General features: G+C 43.2%; 1 protein-coding gene across 7 annotated transcripts in view; it reads left to right on the plus strand.

The window, feature by feature from the left end:
* Positions 1-23,981, plus strand: part of SASH1 (SAM and SH3 domain containing 1) — a 235,881-nt gene that overhangs the window by 191,182 nt on the left and 20,718 nt on the right. For 4 of the 7 annotated variants that reach the window (XM_073219726.1, XM_073219727.1, XM_037022006.2 and 1 more), the window contains 8 exons: positions 4,757-4,889; positions 9,908-10,746; positions 15,355-15,429; positions 16,393-16,536; positions 19,152-19,287; positions 20,118-20,287; positions 21,024-21,233; positions 22,091-22,241. In XM_073219726.1, the coding sequence (XP_073075827.1) occupies positions 4,757-4,889; positions 9,908-10,746; positions 15,355-15,429; positions 16,393-16,536; positions 19,152-19,287; positions 20,118-20,287; positions 21,024-21,233; positions 22,091-22,241 (1,858 nt within the window). Of the gene's footprint in view, positions 1-9; positions 4,118-4,756; positions 4,890-9,907; positions 10,747-15,354; positions 15,430-16,392; positions 16,537-19,151; positions 19,288-20,117; positions 20,288-21,023; positions 21,234-22,090; positions 22,242-23,981 lie in introns of those variants that run through there. The other 3 variants (XM_037022007.2, XM_037022009.2, XM_073219728.1) reach the window with 2 other exon arrangements.

The following is a 23,981-nucleotide window of genomic DNA, read 5'->3' on the forward strand; positions in this document are numbered from 1 at the left end:
GGGTATGTTTAATGTGAAAGGGAAAACGTGCTTTCTGTCACTTCAAGGAAACGCTTTTTCATTGCTTCTGGCTATGATGCTTCCCTCTTTCCTATTCACTTTCCTTGAGATTTGTTTGTCCTTCTGGCCTGTTTGCTTCCTACCACCTAACCCTAAGCATTCTTTCCTAGCACGTTCACCCAGTTAAGGCACAGCTGGTGGAGGAGAATGGTAGAGATGATTCTGAGAATAAAGCAAGAATACGGGAGGTGGCATGTTCGTGGGCTGGAGCTCAGCTGTCAATGGGGAGGCTTGCCGTGGAAGGGCTTGACTTCAGCCTTGCACAGAGCTTTTCCTTAACCCCTGCCTGGTTGGCTCCCTTCTCTCACCTTCAAAGCCATTGACAAAGCAGACCTAGAAAGCTGAAGAGTGTATGTCTGATTATGCCTTTGGGTTAACCAGGAACCATTGTGTTAATTTACAAAAGCGAACACATTTCCAATTTCAGACTACTTTTCAGAAATGCGTAAGTAACTCATTGTGCTCTGTGTGGCTCTGGGAGAGAGGAATCATCCAGCTGTTACCTGGGACAGCATCAGTTGGAGCTGGGGGAGCAAGCTGAATGAGTGTGCTTCTGCAAAGGCACATTTGGAGTCCTGTGCTCAGCACGGTCTCCCTCGGTTCCCCAAAGGGTTTTAGTCTCTCTGTGCAAGTTCATTTTAACCTTTATCACAGCACATTACTCCGGCAGTGCGTGCGTGCCATGCCACGCGGCTTTTGGAACGCATTTGTTTTACTCATCATAGAAGAATCTGTTACCCACCTGAGGTGGCAGGCTTAAGTCGAACAGTTTGCTACACACACAAATTTTTGTTATCTACAGATGCTATTCATTGTGTTCCCTTTTTCTGATCATCCTTAATGTAGCTGTGTTATAAAAAGTCCTCCATGCTGGCTCCATGTCTTTCCTATTAGAACATTGCAGATGCGTCAAGGACACACACGTTCCAAAAGAAGCAGAGAAGAGGCTCCACCCTCCTTCGTGTGCCAGACAGGCCCCATAGGTTCTCATCCAGCACCCTGGCAGGCGAATGGTGTGCTGTCTCTTTAAAGCAGCTATAGTTCTGTGCCTTGGCTTGGTCAATTTGTTATGGTTTAAAACTGTGGAGCCAGCTGTCTGCAATCTGATGTAATGTTACCATGGAAACCAGAAATGAAACACTTAAGCATTCACCACAGAATCACTACTATATAGCATTAGCCAAAGTAATTAAAAGTTGAGCCATATGGGCTTTCTGGTGGAAAAATCTGCAGTAGAGAGGCTGGAAATCAAATGTTTTCTATTACAAAATTGTAAATCCACTTTTCCACATTCTTTGGTGTGACAAATTAATTGCCTTTTTCTACCAAAGGTTTGGGGGTGAAGGGTGGTAATCCCGAGATGCAATCACCTTCTTATTTAGAAGGTAATCAAATTCAGTTTATTATGTGCTCAGACCTGGGGCAGGCCAGGTAGGGAAGGAGACAGCATCTTATGTTTGAAAGTGTATACACATATACTGCTGTTTTTCACTTTAGTTTATTTAAAACGTATTTGATGGTAGTTCTGTTTCATGGAGTCACTCATTCATTTTGTATTCAATGCAGATTTCTCTCATCTTCTACAAAGTTCCTCCTAGTGGAAGATTTCTTTTAAATATAAATACACATATATTTCTTAATTTAAAAAAATTCTGTACACACACACCCCTATCTGTGAGGGTGCTTTTCCCGAATAAACACCGTATGTTATTTTCAGCATTTGGGAAGTGGCACATGCTTATTTAAAAGGAGAACATGAAATGAGAATTTCAGTTTCATTCCTCAGTTTAAAAGAAACGCATGCTTCTTACAGGGTCTTTATGTTAAAACAGCTGGAGAGAATTTTTAAAAGGCAAATATTTCACAACTCTTTTTCCTCTGGACCCAGAAGGAAGTGAAAAGTCAGCACCTCTCCATCAATAAAAAGCATCCTTGGGACACACTGGCCAACTCCAGTAACTTCTAGGCTGACTTAAGAGGAGAGTTTCTATTAAAAAATATGTAGATACACATATAGATACAGATATAGATCTTGATTGACTTTGGTTTTATCTTACATTTTCTTCATATAAATTGTGCTGTATCTATTTGTCTAGTGTCCAGACTATGATAATGCAGTTATTGGTTGCTGTGATTTGTAACTTTTCAGTGGCAAACACCTCCAAAATCCTGATTTTTCTTTAATAGAAAAATAAAAATAGCATTAGTTCAAAGTTCTGAAGAGTTCCTGTTTCTCAAAAACACACAGAACATGTGAAAGCAATTAAATAAGTACCTGGAATATGTTATTTTTCAACACAGTGAATCTGGGCAGAACAAAATAGGACTTGGGGGAGGGGGTGGTGATTACCTTTAAGTAGTTGACCTGGTTTGACTATTCTGGTTTCTGCCTGAAAAGTTTCCTTGAATGGCATGTGTCCAGCATAAGATTTGTCTTTGTGGACTGAAGTACTTCCTTCTGTGTCCCATTTGTCTTTTGACTCCTCCTCCCATCCCCCCATCTCACACACACACACACACACAAACACATGCGCGTGTGCGCAAACACCACCACCACCACCACCACCACCTCTTCCCAAGCTAGATATGAGGTATACATATTTCAGTGGTTTTCATTCTGTAACGTAGCTATTTTGATTAGAAACAATCTGTGCTTTTTTCATTTTCACTTGACTTCAGAATTTTTTAGTGTGAAGGTTATAGACATTCTAGGTTTGTCCCAATGGTTTGTACAGAGACTTTCTGTAATCTAATGTTGGTCATTCTATTAGAATTGCTTAGCTTTGGAGATACACCAAGAAGGCAGAATGTTTTTATATGTTTAAGTGTAATTCCATGCACTGTGGTTTTGTACAGGTGCTGATTACCCAGAATGAGGGTTAACCAAGTCCTCATTCCTCTGGTTGACCACTCCAACCCATTTCATTACACATCAGCAATCCAGCCAAGTAAAAATGAAATTCAAACCAGACAATACCATTGTGTAGGAGAAGCTATATTTATTATATGTTTCATTTTAACTTTATACATTTTAATTTTTAAACCAAACAAACACATTAAGCCTGATTGCAAGCATGCAATGTACCCGTTCTTCCCCCATTACCTGGAGTCCAGTTTCTGTTCTTCATTATCAGGTAATCAGTAGGAATTCTGAAATGTGTACATAACATTTTATCTAGGAATTTAGAGAAACAGCATAAATATTAATGCACTTCATAGAAGACAGGGCTGAGAAATACTACCGTCCTTATGACTTGCCATTTATGGGTTATAATAATTATTCTTTAGTGGGTGAATGGTTTGCTTATTGTCATGCTGGGCGAAAGTACAATGGTTCCATGCTGGGAACTCTGGGGTGAGGACAGAGGCCAGGAAATGGGGTGTGTTTATTCCTCGCATAGTGCCTTAGTGCTACAGAAATACTAATGGTCTCACGGCATGTACCATTTTTATGCCTGATTAATTAATATAATCTCTACCTTGTTTCCCCTTGAACTGTTCACTGCTAACTCTTGCTTGCCTATTTACTGCCTAAGAAGTTGGATTTATTGAGATCATGTCTTGAGGGGAAAGTCACCATCTCAGACTCGTGTTCAGAGATGTAGTTTGTTTTTGATTTGTTTTGTTTTGTTCCCCTCCCCACTATTTCTGTGAACTGGGTTTGAGGAAATGGAGAGAAGGTGGCTGCCAGGACGCGCATGTAGGATTAGGTGGAGCAGCTCAGAGGCTGCCTAGGCTGGGCTCTGCGCTCCAGGAACGCCTGGCCATTGGCGTGCAGCCTGCCCAGTTAGCTGCAGCCGTCTTTGCTTTTCCACATTTTGAACAGATAAAACAGAGGAAGCTGCATATGGAATGCTGGAGCTGACTTGGAAACGAAACCCTCATTTTGTTCACAAGGAAAGGATTGTTTTTCGCTTGGGTCACTGCTGCGGAGAGATTTTTTTTCTCTCTGTAATGTTTGATACTTGAGGGAAAACAGCTGGACTGAGCATACTTGAATCACTGCAAAACGAAATGGGATGCTGGGGAATATGGACTGTACTGTATGGCTGAAAAGGTCAGCTCTTTCCCTTGTCCCTCATGGAGGAGTGGCAGGGTCTGTCCTCATGTGTGCCTGTGAGCTCTTGGAAGGGGCTGGGAGAGGCGGAAGGGATGGCTGAGATGAGGCCAGTGGTCCTAACAAATGTGATGTAAGGCGGCTTTTTGCATCTCTTCTCTTTCCTGCCCTGATGGTTTTAATTTGGGGGGAGGACTGGATCGAGTCAACAGTATTTTGGTTTGGAGAAGTAGTTGGTGACCACGTTAAACAGCAAGTACTGATGGGCCAGACAGATGAGAGTCTGGCCCAAACCACAGCAGTGTAACTGGAATTACTGGGCCAGCCCTGTGGAGAGAGTCCTGCCAGAGTTCTCCTAAAAGAAGACTGGGAATTAATTCAGACAGATGCACCGCATGCGGGCCAAGGGCAATGGTATATGTGTGTGTTGTGGTACCTAGGACCTAATTCTCCACTGAATTAGACCTTAAGATGGTATGTGGAGCTTCGTTGAATCTGTCAGGCAAATCCGCCGGTGCCCAAAGTTGAGCTGCAGAACTGCCGATGTTCAGACTAGCTCTGATGCTGGGCTGCACCCGGCTGCGAGGGTAGGGCTCTGGAGCAATTATCTGATTAATGTTTCCTTTGTTTCTTTGCCAGTCAAGAGAACAATCGGATGATGAGACCGAGGAGTCGGTGAAGTTTAAGAGGTTACACAAGCTGGTAAACTCCACTCGCAGAGTGAGAAAGAAACTAATCAGGGTAGAAGAAATGAAAAAGCCCAGCACTGAAGGTACCTGACTATTCCAAATTAAATCATTTGGGGTCCGTTTTTCAGTAGAAAAAGAATATGATTTCAATTGGAAATGGATTGCATTCTGGCTGAGGCTGGCAGAGAAGGATTTGGGTTCAGCACGTTATGTATCCTGGCATCTAGCATTTCTGGGGCTTAATAATTTAAATATTACAAAGATGGGAAATGGCTAGTATATGACAGATAAGTCTTCTCAAGGTGTGGTGCAGCTTTAATTTTGAGCTTACCCATTTTATGTAAACTTTATTTTATAATAGCTTCTTAGTAGTAGCCTCTGCCTCCCAAAAGGTGATGGTTCTTGCTCAGTGAATTCAGTCCAAATTGAAATACATCTGTCTCAAACACTTAACTATTGAGGCACTTACTATCCTTTCGGGCTTCTGAGAGATGATTTGTTTTTCCTGTAAATAGTCTCAAGACTCAGTTTAAATGGGGCCTAAGGACCTTCCATTTTAAGTGCTTCTGAAGAGCTATATTGCTGGCTAAGCCACTTGTCAGATGAAGCAGTAATGTCAAAAGGGGTATGACCTTGGATTTATTATAATGAATCGTTAACCTTTAAAGTATAATTATGACAGTCTAAATCTCAGCCATATCCATTTCTCCTACTGTTAGTTAATGTGCATTTGCAGCATCTTGTAAAATTCTCCCAAAAAGATAAAACCAAAGAATAAGATCTCCTGTTTGGAAAATGTTCAATGAACTGGAAAAAAATACTGGAAAGAATATGTCCTATTTTTAAAAAGCACATTCCTTGTTAAAATGTCACACCTACATAGAGAAGGATTTCAAAATTTTAACAGGTAAATTCAAAAGTGATCATTGCGAGGCCTTATTTATTGTACATAGATAAAACCAAGCTGTGGAGGGAATGGAATTTCCCCTTATTTACATAGATGAGGGTTTCCTGTTGTTTTTATTGTTGTTTTAAAATTTTTGTTTTTTATCATTCTTTGACCCCATAAGGGATATTGAAGGTGAAGGGCTGAGTATGGGAGTGTAGAGGTTAAAAGGGAAGGGGAAAAGAAAAGGGAAGAGTGAGAGAGCGTAGAGGTTAAAAGGGAAGGGGAAAAGAAAAGGGAAGAGTGAGAGAGAGAGAGAATGGTTCCCTTTATGGCCAATTACATAAACTTAATTGTGTTTATTTCCAGGATTTCACTTGGGTGTTTTTTGCATGGCGATTCTGTTTACGTTTGGGTGCGGTGCTGACTTTACATTTGCATATTTTAATACCTGCCTGTCAGTCATGGTTTTCACAGTATAGAATGCAGTTGGATTTCCTGCCTCTGGCAGCTCCTGCTGCAATCGTACACACACTGTCAGTTGGTAATATTAAATAGAACCATGTGGAATTGCCATCATTTGACCTTGGAGGCACCACATTTTAAAACACCTCACGCCCACTTGCCAAAATCTCAAATATAATGAATAGATGGATGGTCTTATCCATATGTGAGATAAAAATGAGTGAAATGCCTGGTACTGAACCTACCACCCAGGGGCCCTTCATGAAAGTCATGTGTGTTGGAGAAGGCCTCCCACTAGAATAACACTGTCGCAACACAAAAATGTCCAATTTGCTTATTTACATCAGAGTAAATCAGTTCAGCTATCTCTGAAAGACATAGTTGAAAGAAAGTAAAAATATACCAAAAGAGGTAGTTTTAGGGTAATAATTGAATGGACTTCTGGGTCAGAACTTTAATTCAGTGGGTATGTATTATGCATCACAGATGGAAGATGGATCAGTGATTTTGAATCCCAAGTTATATCTCTGGGGTCTGATGAGTGGGGTTGCTGGGCGCCATTGACTGGGCTTGTTGGTATTACCAGGAGAGGTCCCAGGTGTGTGCGCAGAGCAGGGTGTTCAGTTTGGGGTGCCCCCCAGCACCTGCTCACCAGATCTCTCTCCAAGCCCTGCTTTATAGAATTCCCTGAGGCTCCTTTTTAGCAAAAGAACTGGTTCCTGGCCCTTGCCTCCCAATAACCGCCCCCTCCACCCCACAGACTTTCAAAGAGTTGATCCTTTGACTCCCTGCATATCTGTGTTGATACTAAGTTGTCTTAATAATAGTTAATATTTACTGAGAGCATTATGTGTGCCAGCCACTTTCCCAAATTTTTAGGTTTTATGTTCTTTTTAATATGCCGTCCTCAGAATGACCACCAGAGGCACGTGCTAATACCATCCTCATTTCACAAATGAGGACACTAAGACACCAAGAGAATGTGATTCATTCAAGGTCACCTAGCTGGCTGTCCAGAAGACCCCCAGTTAAGGCGGGGCACCTGAGTGTGTACTCTGCTCCCACCCCTTCCCTTGGCCCTCAGCTCTGGAGGCCTGAGGGAGTCAGGAGAGGCAGAGTGCTTCCCCCAGTCTCACCCTGGTGACTTGTTCCAAGTCCTATCCAGGGCGTGGGCGGCCCCAGACAGCATTAAATAGTAGGCCAGGTCCGTACCCTTCTGCCCATTTCTGTCTGTTCCCCAGAGCTGACACCACCTCCCCTCTCCCCATTGCTCCACCTCATTGGTAACCTGATAATGGATCATTAGCTTTTGTACAGTGCTTTGCAGCTTATAAAGTACCTTCACATATCTCTTCTCCTTTAATTTTGTCCCCTTAATATGTTTGTAGTAGATAATACTAAGTCCACCTTGACTGTCATTCTCCCAATTGAACAGTTGTACTTTCAGGTCAGAGGAGAGAGGAAGAAGTAATGTCATAAACCCAAAGAACCAAGTCAAGGGCGGGATTTTAGGCCTCGGGTCAGGTGCGCACAGGAGCCTAAGCTACTTCAGGCCTGCCTCTGCACAGGTTAATGCGGCCTCTTTGGAAGCATTTACCATATTTTCCTCCAAACTCCTTACCAAATGCTAACTTTCCAAAACAAGGAAGTAAAGCTGCATATGTCATGGACATGTGTGCACCATCTAGTTCCTAACTCAAGATGTGACACAGAAGTATTGGAATCTCTGATGACAACCCTAAAGAGAGTACAGGAAATGTTCAGACCACTGTTGAGTGATAGGTCCTAAGATATCTGGTAGACCCACCTGACTTCCCTGGAACCCCTTTGGACTGTAGGTAGATAAGGGCCTTTGTACACTTCCGTAGGCACCTGGGCTAACTGTAAAGCTATGATCTGTGACCTGCCCTCTTTTACAGAGATGTCCTCTGCTGGGCTGTCTCTGCCACCAAGCTGTGCCTCTTGTCTGGGTCTTCCTGAAAGTGGAGGGTAGACTGTATCCAGAGGAGGTTGCCATTTTTACTTTTAACAACATAAGGACCCTTGGTCTCCATACCTTACTAGTCAGGTGTCCTGAGGAAGGAACGGGAAGCTTTCATGATTATTCCATACTGCCTCTGATCTGGCAAATTCCTGTCAGAGCCCTAGATCCTGCTTATTTTTTCTTTTTAAAAAGTATCATTGATGTACAATCAACACCATGGTTTCAACATTCACCCGTATTATCAAGTCCCCACCCCTCTATTACAGTCACTGTCTATCAGCAGAGTAAGATCCTATAAAGTCATTACTTGTCTAGACGTTGCTTTTAAACTCTCTGAAAACTCTGAGAATAATTCTTAAGTGAATGTATTTGTGCTGTGGATTATGGAGAATTTTGGACTGGACATAGTTTTGAATCTCCCTCCCCACCACCATCTCCTTGACATCTGACTGATCTTGGGTTGTATTTAATAGCAGTTCTTTTTAATTTTTTGTACCTATAATTCCCATCAGTTGGAAAAGTAAGAAACTTTAAGAATTTTAAAGGCCTGCTACCAGCGCTTGTGTCTTTCCTGTGTCTGAAGTGAGCAGTGCTTTCCCCTTCTCTCTGACATTTAACCACACATTGGTGCCCTCATCCCAGCTGGTCTATTTAATGCCATCCCTCTGTTCCAAGGAACTTTTTATTTTTTCCTTTTCACAGTTCAGCTGGTGGAAAGATGCAGTGCTCAGAAGTTTCCTTATAATTAAAGGGACACAGCCAGTTAGGAGCACTACACCCACAGTTTGACCTACTTACTTCTCACATCTGTTCACATAACACACTGAGAAAAGAACTCACTTTTTCTGCCAGCAAGTCCAAACCTTTCCACTGGACTCCAGAGGGCTTGGCTCGATACCTGGCTCCAGTGGAGACCTGGGGAGCTGGAATCCTTGAGACAAAGCGGTGAAGGCTTCGGGAGCTGGAATGCTTGAGACAGAGCGGAACACTCGACGGGGCCGCTTGCATGTCCAGGCCGTTAAGTGCCTTCGCTGCTTCCTCTCAGGGCCTGAGTCGAAGGGAATGTCTGGCTGGGATCATCGAGTTCCCTAACTTTTTGAGTTTGGCTTGTCAACTGGGGACCATTTGTCATTTGCATTTGCAAGCTACTCCACACCCAAACTCCCTTGGTGATTTAATTACTTAAGTGCAATATGTACCAATAAAAAAAAAATCGCTGTCAGCCACATGGCATTCATCACACTCCAGCTCTAAGAAGCCCACTAGACTCAACAGGAGAGCTTTTCAGAAGGGGGACAGATTCTCATTCTTAGCTTCTGAGTATTGTACTTAAAAACTGGGGAAGGTAAACTTGGGTTTGGGGGTTGGGGTGGGGGGGAAGGAAAGTGTAATTATCTTTAAATACTAAGGAATATCATTGATAATGACTGGCTTAGGTTTCTCCAAATGACATTTTTAACAGGCCTGGTTAAGGTATTTTGTCTATAGAGATATATAAAGGAGGAGAAGAAAACATGTTTGAAACCTTTTAACATTAAGTGTGTGAAACCATGCATTTGTACAGTTTATTTCCTTTTTCATATGCATTTATTGAACTGGGAACTGGGTTTATGAAGAGGGTGATAATGGGGTAGGATGGGGGACCACCATATTTTCTGTATGTATTAGCTTGTTTTTTGCAGGGTTGGGATGCAAAGAAATAAGTGAGAGAATACAAGGGTAGGTTGAGGGAGACCATGAACATCCCTGTGTTGATTCCCCTCCAGGTGGGGAGGAGCATGTGTTTGAGAACTGCCCAGTTCTGGATGAACGGTCTGCCCTTTACTCTGGAGTGCACAAGAAGCCCCTTTTCTTTGATGGTTCCCCAGAAAAAACCCCGGAAGAGGATTCAGACTCTCTCACCACTTCTCCATCGTCTAGCAGCCTGGACACCTGGGGAGCTGGCCGCAAGTTGGTCAAATCCTTCAGCAAAGGAGAGAGTCGGGGCCTGATTAAGCCCCCCAAGAAGATGGGGACGTTTTTCTCCTACCCAGAGGAAGAGAAGGCCCAGAAGGTTTCCCGCTCCCTGACAGAGGGGGAGATGAAGAAGGGCCTCGGGTCCCTGAGCCACGGGGTAAGTACGGATGGCGTTTGCTTCTATGACAATCACCGTCGCAGGCACCACCTTCTAGTGTCCCTGGAGGAGGTTCAGAGTGTTCGGAAGCAAATCCGCTTGAAGAAAATGGATACTAATTATTCATGTTCCAGAGCTTTTCTCTGCCAGCGCCCCCCCAGAAAAGGAGCTAACAGCACGCCCTGGGACCTGCAGCTGCCCCGGCAGAAGCCCAGAGGGGGCGGGAGCTGCTGCGGCGGCCCCGGCAGGAGGGCGCGCGCGCGCCCCTCGGTCAGCGAGCTCAATATCACGTACGTGGTGGAGCGGAGCCTGTACAGCCACCTGAACCTGACCCAGCTAGTGCGGCCTGCCTCAGACAGGACCCTGAGCAAGGCCGAGAAGCAGGACCTGAGGCGGTGCTTGCTGGAGGAGGGTGAGGAGGCCAGGAGGAAGTGGGCCGCCACAGTCGACCGCTGTACTAAAAGGGTTCTCTTGAGAATCCACCAGAAGTCTGTGAGTCACAAGGATGGGCCCGAGGATGGCCTTGTCATTTCTGTGATGTGCAGTCAAGCATTATGGCCTTCCTCGTGGGGAGCTGGGTCTCCCCACTTTCCTGCTCATAACTTGATCACTCCAGGGTCCATTCCATCACCACCACTGAGCAGCCAGCCCTACCTCCGTGCAGGAAAGGCTTCACCTCTTTTTCTGGGGGTCCTCTTGCCAGTTGAAACTGTTCAATTTTGTTAGTTAAAACTAAGCGTGGAAGCTGATCCAGAGCATGACTTTCCGAGGCCAGGGGTGGGGTTTGGCCTGCTTCTAGGGGTGGCTGTCTTGATTCTCAGCCATCATGTCACTTGACCTCAAAGAAGCTGATTTAAAACAGAAGGACATTTTGCCCTTAAAAGAGATGCTTATTCTTTCAGTTAATTAAAACAATAGAAACCAGCTCACGGAAAGATTGCCATTGTCACGATCACCAATTTGGTGATTTGAAAACTTTGTAAAATACAGTTCTTTTATTAGTAGAGGCAAATAGCAAGTTCTTAAGTCTAAAGGAAAAAAAAATTAAATCTCTTTTATTTTCTTAAATCCATTTGATGTTCTTACCTTTTTAAACAGATAGGATCAACATGAAGAAATGTCTGCCACTGCCCCATAGATTCATCCATATACAGCAAGGCATAAAGTACTTACTTTCAAAAAATGGTTTTCAGTTTTATGATTGAATTATTAGAGACCTAGTAAAATTTACTTCAGGGCACGGCTTATGTTAAACTTGAGGAGACAGGCATTTTTCTTCTGCGATTCCCACCCAACTCCTTGCTTGCCGGATTGCCCATGTGAAATGGCACAGAGTGAGAAAGAGTGATAGCCTCCTGGCATCCGGCTTAATCCTCTTGGGACTGCTGGCTGGCTCCCCTTTGCACGGTCTGAAGGAATAGACTGTACTGCAACCTCTGTGGGGGCTTTTCCCAACGTTCCTTCACATTCCTGAGTAAGATGTTCTTACTGTGATTTACATTACTTCCATCAAGTTCTGCTTTTTGTGGAGCTAGAGACCGGTTGGTCAATGCCATCCTTACAATGACCCTCTCTATTCCAGAAGGGCCGTTGGGTCTATCTAAATCTCTAAGTTTTCGAGATCTTCCCACCTGTTGACTTCCTTGCTAGATCTTACTTTCCATCTTTGCACATTCATGTAAGTCCTGAGGCACTGTTAATACTTCAAGTAGCAACTTTCCCTCTGGTTCTTCCTACATGTGGCGACACATTTTGGCAGATTGTGTTTTTGTTGTAAAATAATAGAATTCTCTTTCTCTTTCAGTTGTGACCCGCAGATCTTTTGTAAAATATTAATGGCTAACCAGTCTTGGTATCATTTATTTTTTAACCTCCGAAGTGTTCTGCCCAGTTCATCTGCTTTTGTACTTTGCAGTGTGACCTTGATAGAACAGGTTCACCTCTTCTGTTAATGGATGACTCACCCCTGTGACTTTAAATCGTAGAATACTGAGAAGTTTTCCATATTGAGTACCTTGAATTATTCTTCTGTCCCTCGTATTATTTATTGCCAGGCTAATAATACAACTTCATCAAGTCCTTTCTGTTTGAAAGTTAGATTTCTAAGATTTATGCTAATTAATTTTGTGGGCCAGTGATAATTCCTCATTGACATTGAGTATGGACCTGGCGCAAGCGTGTTTTCAAACACCAATTTTTTTCTCCCCCTGCAAAGGAGTCACTGTGTAATTTCCATCCCAAGTATCAGCCTGAGGCTGGATATTTTTAAGTTACCATAAGCTTGAGGCAGCACTGGACAGTTTTAGTATATGCTAAAATATGTGTTCGATGCTAATTAGATATTTGCACATATCTTCTCTTGTCAATATAATAGTACAATCAGGAAAACAATACGATAATCCAAGTATTCAGAAAATTAAGGGAAAATAAGTGTTTTTACAACAGAAAACCTTTTTTTTTGGGAGGGGATTAAGATAATTTCCTTGCTTGGTTGACTTAAAAAGTTTTTTCCATTCTTCTCATATCACCTTCATTTAATCCAAAAGTGTAATTTTCTTTCCTCTTTACAACTTTAATCTTTTTGTCTTTCAAAAATGCCATATGTGCTTGATGAAACCTCAGGGAAATGACAATGCTTTGTATTCACTGGAAATGGTCACCTGTCTTACTTTTTATTTGGTCATTCAGTTTTTGTTTGGAGGAACAGGCATGCATGACATTTTGGAATTTTGTCCATTTTTAAAATTCAGCCCTCCCCAAAACATTTTTTCAATTGCATGACCATTCCATTGATTGGCTCTCCTCATCCACAAGCATCTATCTAAAATGTTCTTGTAATTATTTCTATAGGAGATGTAAGATCTTAAAAAAAACCTCATTTAGGCTTCATTTATTTAGACCATCAGAATCAAAAGATTGGTTACTTTCTTTTATTATTCACAATCTGTTTTCTCTGTGGAAGGAGTGTTATATTGAGAACTGTGTGATAATATTGAAAAAGTCGAAGTTCAAGCAATAAATTAAAAAAAGAATCATTAGGTTCTTTCTCCATCCTCTGTTAGTAAAGAAGAATCAGTTCCAGATACATTAGCATTTCACTGGGAGAGGATTTAGTTGGTAGTTAAGAAAACCAGTCCACTCTTTAAGCTTTTTATTCTAGCATTAAATGTATACAGCAGGCATATGAAGACATCAGCAAGCCTCTAATTTATTACAGTTAGAGTTTCCACATAAATTCTTTGCTAGTTATTTCATATGCATCAGAAATAACGTGCTGGGCTCCAGTGCTGCATTTGGTGCTGGAATTTAAAGCAGGGAAATGCAGAAGCCATAAAATGATGAGGCATCTGGGCCCCATACTGTGTCTGCGAAGCCCTGAGTCACACGAAAGGAACTAGAATAAAATCACTGCCTTTGCAAAAATGAAAAAAGCTATTTTGCATTATAAGCTGGGAAGGGAAAGTTAATGTTAACAATTAGACTTGGGAAGTGGTCATAATATTTCTTGCCAGGTTGGGAGATTTGGTTAGTGTTCTTGCAGAGGCTTTTCTGCATCTCCCTGCCCTCCGTTCTGCCACACCTGCCGTCTCTCACCTTGTGGTCCATTCCTGGAACTCTCTGGTTTTATGGTTGAAGAGCCCAGAATGTAAGGCCCAGAGTGAAGCTCCAGTCTTTCACTTGCATATTGAGACTCTTGACTAAGCCTGAACTTCAGTATAACAATTGTCAGGATAAGTTAAGATTCTCAGGGTGGCCCACCTAAAAAGGAAAAGCCCAACACTTATAAGCATTGGCTTTGTGCCAGAAAACCCGCTAGAAGTCCTCAACTGTATGACAGAAACAGCATTTTACTGATGAGGAAAGCGAAGCTCTGTAAGTTTAAGTACTTTGCCTGAGGTCACACAGCAAGCAAGTGGCAGAACCAGGATATTCTGCATGATTCCAGAAATGAAGGCATTTTCCTGGATGTTTCTGCTTCTCAGTTCAGTTAATATATATTTGAAGTATATTTATTTTAAATAAGCAATGTTAATAGTATACATTGTGCTTCTCTGTTCATTTCTTCCACTTACTCACTGTTGACTAGAGTTCTCTCAGCAATAGGTAATATGAAATACTGCAGCCCAAACCTGCTATTAAATTTTTATTGATTGCTTAAAAAAAATAATCAGTGTAACAAGAATTAGTGTGTTTTGAGTCTCTTTCATAAGAGATTTTTTTGGTTGGGTGGTGGTTATTGAGTAGCTTTTGCTGGAAAAACAACAGAGAATTCCAAGCAAGTTCTGAAATATAAGCAGTTCCATAAAGTTTGAAACCTGCTAAAAGGACAACGTTTTCATTCTTTATGTCAGTGTTTTTCCTCTTGAAGTTAAGGGGTGTGGTCAGAGACAGTGACTGAATCAATCTTTTTCTTTCTGGGCAAATGTGGTGTCTTCATACACTCTGCAAAAAGGGGTCATAATTAATTAAGTCAGGCAGTTAGCTGGGAAAGTTATCAGCATTTTTGGCTAGGTCGGGGCGGCAATGAGTGAGTAATCCCCTTGGCCTGATTGGACTACTATAAACATAACCTTTTTCCCCCTTCTCAGCAATTTAAAATGAAACAAAACGAGCCTGTTGGAAAAGCCTGCTGTCTGTCGGTGGCAGAGCCTGTAGGATTTCAGACCTGGGTTTCTGAGACTACTCTGAGCACATGGATACCCTAATTCATATTCCCTCATTATCACTATGGATACAGCCAATATTAAGGGGCCTGGAAGGAGAAGCTCTGTTGCTAAGAGACATGGAATCTCAGAGCCCTTAATACATGGATGGGTTTGTTGCGCTTTTTAACCTGTTGCTTTTTGCATATTAAGGGCATTCTGGACCTCTGAGGTAGGCATAGTTCCAGTGGCCTGTGAAAGGGCAACATGAGTGGAGTTTCTTGATAACATGAATCATGTGTTTTTTTTCCTCATCATTTCTTACTTCCAACTTCCATCCTGTGACATAGTCGTGACTCACTGCTGTCCTGCAAACGGCATGTGTGTTGGGTTGGTGCGCCGCTGGCTGACTTGAGTGTAACAGGATTCTTCCTGCCCTGCCCTCTCCTTTCCACAGAGAACCTGCAGCTTCGGAGGCTTTGACCTGACAAATCGTTCTCTGCACATTGGCAGCAATAATTCTGACCCAATGGTGAGTATACCTCAGAAGGACAGCAGAAAGTTTCGGATTCGAGTGATGTGGTTGACACAGAGTTTCTTTCACCTTTAGTGTCTTTGAGAATTGATAGTAGGTAAATTTTTCCTCAGAGATCCTAAACATTTGGAAGAAAGCCCAATTTCACCCATCTTAGAGCCTCCACTGCTCCACGTGAACTGAACGTTGCCCTCTGGCCTCCGTCTTTCTCCTTGAAGTTGTGCCATTCCTGTAGTGCCTTTGTGTCCAGTTTCCTTCTAGTCAAAACCCAGGCGAGCTTGGCTCCCACGGTCTTAGCCGTTTGCATGCATGTGCTTGTTCCCACTAGTTGTGAATTCACTCGCCTGCTACTCACAGATAGTGCAACAGGGTGGAGCCCTGTGATTAGGGTTCCAAGAGTATATGGCAGTATTTCTGAAAAACCAGTCTTACCATAGGCCAAGTACATAACCCTATATACTAAGGCGAGGTCTTTCTAATCTGGGGTGCCCTGGAATGAACCCAGTCTCCTTGGGTTCATAGCAAACCAGATTCCTCAGATGTTGGATGGAGATAATGACTGAGGTTTGCATTTTGTTCTCACCACTTTCCTAGTGTGATTCCAAAGTATTGTCCTCTTCTTCCCCACTGCTGGGATTATGTGAACATTGGTTCATCTAAATCACTCTTTAGTGATCAAATGCAGTTACTTCGGGTTTCTAAAATGGTGGGGGAAGTATACTAGGAGAAGAATGTACCAAGATTAAGTAAAATAAAAAGTTACTCACATTCCCTTTGAAACAAAAATAAACAAAAGTCACTTCATGAGTAGCTTCTAGTTTTTAATCGAAAAAGATAAGTAACACAACACTGATGCCAGTATTTTTCTGAGAAGTAGAACATGAATGGTTTGAATAATAAAACCTGTTCCTGGGCTTTGTTTCCCGTGAATAAAGGTACTCGTAACATTTTGTTTTGCAGGGTAAAGAAGGAGATTTTGTGTACAAAGAAGTAATCAAATCACCTACTGCCTCTCGCATCTCTCTTGGCAAAAAGGTTAAGTCAGTGAAAGAGACAATGAGGAAGAGAATGTCTAAAAAATACAGTAGCTCTGTGTCTGAGCAGGTATGGAACTGCTGAGCCTTGGTTCTTCCTGACAAGCAGGAAAGCCAAGGATGGTCAGTCTGAGATTGCATATGGTGCTAAATACATTCATTGGCATTAACCAGGCTCCAGGACCATGCTTAGTTTATGTCGACAAACATTCGATTCAGCAGACAATTACCAAGCACTTTGGGTGGTTCTAGCACCATGCTTGGTGCTGGGAATACAAAACAGAGGCCCTGCCTTGTAGGTAAGGGTGAGAAAAAAGACATGTGAAGAAGTGATTACTCTTTGGTGCAATAAACACTAAGCATTTCAACACGAAGCATTTTATTTTCTAAAGTATCCACTTGCTACAAACTGGATGTCACCAGAATCAAACCTAAAAAAAAAAGATGCTCAAAATTTCTTAGCAGACTTTTCAAATGTAGCCTAAGCTGTTCTATAAGCATATAGCAACTCTGAGAGAAGAAAACTCAGAAAGTACTTCCTGGCTATAGAACTCTGATGCAATCTAATGTTGCTGCAAGGGAGTGTTTTCACTAACTGGCCTTATGTGTAGCCATCAGGAGATCACAGAGTAAGTCCCTTCTAGTTACGTAGTTTCATCGTAGAAACACGACCAGTTTCTGTCTTAATTGTATAAGGTGGAGGAAATAAAATACGTTTTGAGAGCTGGGCCTTCAGGTGGTTTTTAGCCATTATATTTTCAAAACCCTCTCCTCTGGCACCTGTATTAATTTTGTAGTCTGTTGAAGTACTTGCGTGTAGCTATTTGTCTACTTGAAATACAGAGGTAACGCCACTTTAGCTATTAAATGAGAACTGGGAAAGCAGGCATTTTTGCTCAGCTGCTGCCCTCTAGTGGACATAGTGGACTAAAAACCAAGCCATCCCTATCTCAGTCACTTGACCCCAGCTAGCCCGCGGCCTGCACAGCGAGTCGCACAGAGCCTGCACAGCACCATCAGTGTGTTACCGTGGTTCTCATGGCTGCCCCCCTACCTCCTGCCCCAGGGCGATGACCGGGGACGTTTCTGGTAGTCACAACTGTTTAATGGGTCATGATTAGAACTGTGAACCTTTTTCCATAATATATATATATAGCAATCTTGTATTATTCTGTTTTTTTAAGCAGTCATTTCACATAAATAAAAAGAAAGAATAATTGATCATTATAATGCTTTTTAGAGAGAGAAAAGTAATGTTTCAAGGTTTTCAGGTTTCTTTAACCTTTTAGTAAATAACACCAGACTAACATGGTCAGGATTTTTGTCTACTCCGTTCCTGCTGTATGCCCAGCACCCAGAATAGTACCTGTTCTTCTAGGCAATCAGTAAATAGGTGATGACTGAATAATCTGTAAAAGCATTTGAGAACATAGGATATCAGAGTTTTATTATTTCATGTCATTGTTTTTCAAAATGTGTGTTTCCAGAAGCATTACAAATATTTTAATTGGAAAGATGACTTATTTTTGATTCAGAAAGGAGGGATGAAAATATTCAGGAATTCATACTTTGCAGTGTCACTGACTTTCCCAATAGTGGCACCTCTGCTTATAGATGGTTTGAGGTTGTTTGCTCACTTTCCTTAAAGGTAAAGCATAAATGTACTTGGGATCAGAAGCTGCTATTACTGGTGCCCTTAAATGTTTGCAGGTTCTGCAGAATTGTGTCAAAGCCCTTCTGATGATTTGGCATGATGCAAATAACAGGTTTTGTTTAGATGGTTCTATGCGCACATGGCTGTGTAACATGCCAGAGAGGGTCCTATTTGGGCAAGTAAACTATTCTGACCTCATACTTACTGAAGTGTGATATTGTCTATCCATATAGCACCACTAATCAAATGAGTGTGCTATACTTACGTGTGCAAATGAGGGGCTGCCAAATTAATGATATATAGCAACCCTGAATGTAAAAAGGCCTGTGGAGACATTAATATCAGACTTCAGGTATGAAAGGGACTTCATAGCTTTCAACTAACAACACATCAAAGAAGTAAAAGAAGCTAAAACCATAGCATGACATGGAAATTTTATTAGAGACAGAAAAACAATATTTTGCCATATTATCTGGGTCCAAAGTTGGTATTTCACTAGCCAATTTCAATAATTTGTGTAGATAGAAACATAAGAGTCTGGCCGTTGTTTTTATACTTATTTTTTAAGTATAAATGTTTCCCTTCAAATAGATTAAATATTCTCTGATAGGACTTCCACATGTTACTTTGCTAGTGTGTTATACTTGACCTGCATTTGAAATCCATCTTTATTTCTGGACTGTGGAATGTGCTGAAATTAAGCCTTCAATGAAATATTTTGTCTAAGAGGTAGATAAACTTTGCTCAAGAGATTTCACTAACATCTATTTGCACATGCAGAAATTATTTTTGAGAGCTTAATTAACAGTTTCATGAGCCACAACTTGAAAATGAAGCAAGGATATAGATTAAAAAGAGGAAAATATGGATATAGAATCAAATTGGGGTGTAAAGATGCATTTGATTGACTTAGTTGAGGGCTGACTTGTAATAGTAAATAGTGAATAGTATTAGTGAATAGTACATTTGTGAATAGTAAAACGATACCTGTGCACTCTCATGAAACTGAATGTCTTTGAAACCCATTTCAGGACTCGGGCCTTGATGGAATGCCTGGCCCCCCTCCACCTTCACAGCCTGACAGCGAGCACACGGACAAGCCCAAGCTCAAAGCCGGAGGTTCTGTAGAGAGTCTGCGGAGCTCCCTGAGTGGGCAGAGCTCCATGAGTATGTCGCATTTGTACTTAGATGAATTGCCTTTGGAGTCAAGATCAGACTTACTGAGCATCAAGTTCAGGGGATTTAAAGATAAATAAAACCCAGTTCCTACCCTTAGGGTGCTATTAGAAGGACAGACCTGCAAAATATCTGGACCTAGAGTCGTTTTTATTTAGTAGTAAATGTGCAGTCGTGGCACAAGACGGGCTGATGAATTGTGATTGGAGAAGATAGGGAAAGCCCCTCTGAAGGGGGCCTGGTGGGGAATAAATCAAGGGGAAAGGCTTATTAAGATGACCAAGACAATAAGAGTTTGGGGAAGAGAGAAGAATTACAAACGTCCTGATAACAGATGCTGTTCAGCCACAGCAGGGCCAATGGTAGTGTTGGTCCAGTGGTGTGCGGAGGAGACCAAGTTCAAACCCACCACCTGCCAAAGCAGTTGGCCTTGGGCAGGTTGCCTGGCTTCACTGAGTGTCCTCATCTGTGAAATGGGGTAGAAATAGTATGCCTAACAGATGAGAGGTCATGAGGGCTGTGGGCTCATGTGTCCTCCACTGTGGGGCGGAGGGAGGGTTCTTTGTATTACCTGGATTCCTGAGTCCTGTCAGTTGCTGGAGTGCCCTGTCCAGTTAGGGGCCTGCGTAGCAATGACAGTCAGAAAACTGAGACCCTCACCTGGCCTCATAACCCATCCCTGCTCTGGTCCTGAAAGAGGGTTGACTCATGACGTCCCTCCCCTGGTCCTTAGTTTCCTAATCTGCAGTAAGTTTAGTGCCTCCCAACTTTGCTGTGTGGGAAATCTGCATTTACCCTGTTCTCCCTGTTTTCCTGTATAGGTGGTCAAACAGTAAGTACCACTGATTCCTCGACCAGCAACAGGGAGAGTGTCAAGTCGGAAGATGGGGACGATGAGGAGCCCCCCTACCGAGGCCCCTTCTGTGGGCGTGCCAGGGTGCACACCGACTTCACGCCCAGTCCCTACGACACAGACTCGCTCAAGCTCAAGGTATGTCTGCCTGGCCTCAGACCCGGGCTCTTCATTACTTTAAGAGGTGTTCGCTCTTCTTGCTGTTGAATGCTGGGCTGTCTTACGTTTGGGCCGACGTCTCGGCAGCCTTGCTTGGTAAACTGATCTCCTCTGTGGCAAAAAATAAAATGAGAGCCAGCTAGCATTTGGGACAGGTGAGTTAGGTCTCTGTCATCACCACTTCAACCCCGATGCTGACCTCCTACCTCAGCTTCCCCCTAGAATTCCTGTTGCCCTCCACCCTCCTGCTGTTCTTTCTCCAGCTGAAGAAACCTGACTGTCTTCTCTGTGTGATCAGTAATCTTTATACAGGATGGGCGGAGTCCCACAAAATGAAGGAAGCGGTTTTAGGACAGGGACTGCTGCTGGCATTTAGTGGGAGGTGCTGTCTGTGAGAAGTGGGAGCTCTGAATGGTGGCAGGGCATTCAGAGCCAGGCGCCCACCCAGCCACAAGCACCGGGAGACCCTGCAGGCCAGGCCCTCTTCTTCCCATAGCACAAGGGAAGAGGATGGGAGACCTGGGCCTGCATGAAATCCGGCCTAGTCGGGAGGGCTCCACCTGGCCCTCTGCCAACCTGCCAGTCCTGTGAGATGACTGTGGAACCCTGGCTCTTGACCTCACGGTCTTTTCACACCTGCATGATCAATACATCTGAGTGATTCACAGTTCATGCTTAGGAACATGACAGTAAGTTCTTCTTTCCTGGGCCACAGAAAGGAGATATCATCGATATAATCAGCAAACCACCCATGGGCACCTGGATGGGCCTGTTGAACAACAAGGTTGGCACATTCAAATTCATCTACGTGGATGTGCTAAATGAGGAGGAGGAGAAGCCCAGGCGGCCCACCAGGAGGAGGAGAAAAGGAAGACCACCCCAGCCCAAATCCGTGGAGGATCTCCTTGACAGGATCAACCTGAAAGTCAGTTCCTTCCTGTTCTGGTCCCACATTGCCTGCTCTTTCTCCTAAACTAAGCCTCAGGGCCCTTTCAGGGAAGGCTGGGGGTGATCTGCGTCATTCAGCAAGGGTGGCCCCCTGCTCTGATGAGTATCCACTATCGTTTAGAAAGAGTTACAGTAAGTATTCGGACGCTGCCATTGACCTCTGTGTGGGAGCCCAAGTCCAGATCAAAATTTGCTGCTGGCTCCAAGAGCAACTTTCAAAAAGCTGTGAGCTGAACCATAATGTTGCTCATGTAATTGTACATTAATGATACCAAAAAAAAAAAAAAAAAATCTGTGAGCTGCAAGCTGCTACCAGGATGGGCTATAAGCACAAACCCCTGGGGCCGCAGTCGCTCAGCGCTGTAGAGTCCCTGAGGATTTGCCTCTCCCCCGGCCCTCCCACCATGAGTTCCAGCATCAGGTGGGGGGTGGCTGCTGTGGAGATTGTTTCCTCCTTGCAAAATCCTTGTGCTCCCGAAGAAGTCACAGGGCTTTCTGAGTCCATCAGCAGCTCTGTAAATGAAAGAACAGTCTCCTCCACTGTAAGCTGTGTGGCATTAAAGACATCAGCTCACAGCAAGCATACAATTAAAGTACAAGCCAGGGGAGTCCATCTCAGCCTACAGTGTGCATCATCTTAACCCATGATTAATGAAATGCCCTGCCTGCCTACTAAGCTGTAGGATGGAAGGTATAGACTAGATTGCAAATAATCTTACAAATCTTTCAATTAGCATAAAAATGAATATGGAAAGAATTCCGGGGTTTGAGGCTGGTTGTCGGTCATGTGTCATGTCTGGGCCTGCTAACTCAGTTCTGTCTTCTCCCCCACAGGAACACATGCCCACTTTCCTGTTCAATGGGTATGAAGATTTGGACACCTTCAAGCTCCTAGAGGAGGAAGACTTGGATGAGTTGAACATCAGGGACCCAGAACACAGAGCTGTGCTCCTGACAGCAGTGGAGCTGTTACAGGAATACGACAGTAAGTCCCTCCCCGCACAGTTAGTCCCTCCCATTAGGCCGTATGCCTCGGTCACCAGAGGCCTCCCGGAAGCTGCTGGCGTAGACGTGGGTCCCTGGCGTCACTGCTTTGGTCCTGCTCTTTCCACGGCCAGCGTCAACTTTGTATCATGTCAGAGAGCACAAAGACACTCATTGCCAGCATAGACCTTCCTATTAATGTGGGAACAAAAGAAACCCACTCCTGGGGCCTTTCCTGGTGTGTTTCTAGGTAACAGGTGAGGCAATTGCTGGTCTAAGTGACTAAGAATTGAAGTGTAGTTTTCTTAGGAAGTAGCAGATGCCGCACCTTCAGTGCTGTCGGGACATGTTGTTTTCAGCAGGTCACTGGGACACCTGAGCACAAAGCTGGCTGACAAACGGGATGCGTCTTGCTCAGCCAAGGGTTAATTTCTTTTCAAATCACATGAGGAGGGGTTTTGTGTTTTTTTTTTTTTTCTTTTGAATAGATTGATTAATGAATAAGTGAAATTCACCAGCTTCCATTTAAGGGCAAAATGTCTGAAGTGACTGTGTAGAGCAGAGAACTCCATATTGCAGATTCTCAGCCAAAATGTTAGCTCATCTTTATATCCCGTGAATAGAATTCAGTAAGCTCAGGGCTTTTATATAGTCTACTTGAATACACTGTATTTGCTCCATTAACCCAGTCTTATCTTGGTCTTTATTCTTCAGTCTGACATCAAAAATATTCCTGAAATTACTCATCACGAAGGGAGTACCCTTCCATTTATTGAATTCAAATGCATTTTCTCTCAAGTGCTCTGCTTCAGTAGCTAATAGCATTTCTATTACTAAAAGTCATACCAAGGCCATGGGTAATGGTGGGAAAAAAACTGTGCATCACTAAATGTACCCGTCCAAGAGACATGGCAGTCAGTGTGTCATATAGTCAGATTCACGTCTGCTTAATAGGTCCTGCCTCTAAATTAACTGATAACATAGAGGACCACACACCATCAAGTAGACGTCTGAACCTTACGTCAACACAGTGCCTTCAGGGAGAGATGTAGAGGGAATTGGGTTTCTTGGTTAGCGTCACTTTAAAACAGGTCTTGTTTGTGCTGGAGGTGTCTCTTGGGGGTCTGTGGTCAGGCTGTGTATAAAGAGCATGGCCCAGCACCTGGCGTGGCCAACCAGCTCTATTAATTCCCATTAGTAGTAAATCACTGAGTTCCTGGACTACATCTGCTTTATCAAATAGCTCACGTGCTCTTCCCCAGCCACTGAGAACAACTGGGTCATAAATCCTATTCATTATGTTTCCTTTAGCACCAGAATGTAGGAGGGGTTGAGTCCTGAGGCTGTTGCTTAGTGTCTGTTGTGCCACATTGGCTCAGACTTGGTGTCCCTCCTGCGGTCACAGTCTGAGATTTGCACCAAGGGATGTTTTGTAGGAGGGAATATTTGCCCATCGTAATGCACACTCAGAAGGCTAAGGAGGGCTCTTTGCCTCTTGGTAAGTCTCATCTGGGATCTGTGTTGTGCCCTGTTTAGCACATTCCTGATACACAAGCAGCACTGCCTTATATTGGTTCTAAAACAAAAGCTTCAAGTGCTCTGGGGTACTGATGAGTGCAGAGGATCTGGGCCCAGATTATCCTAGGATTATCAGATTTTACATTCCTTGCCACTCATTCATTGTGTTTAAGAAGTTATCTTTCTGATTAAATGATAACTGAGAAGAACACAATAGACTTGT

The sequence above is a fragment of the Manis javanica genome, chromosome 13, assembly GCF_040802235.1.
Source record: "Manis javanica isolate MJ-LG chromosome 13, MJ_LKY, whole genome shotgun sequence".
NCBI lineage: Eukaryota > Metazoa > Chordata > Mammalia > Pholidota > Manidae > Manis > Manis javanica.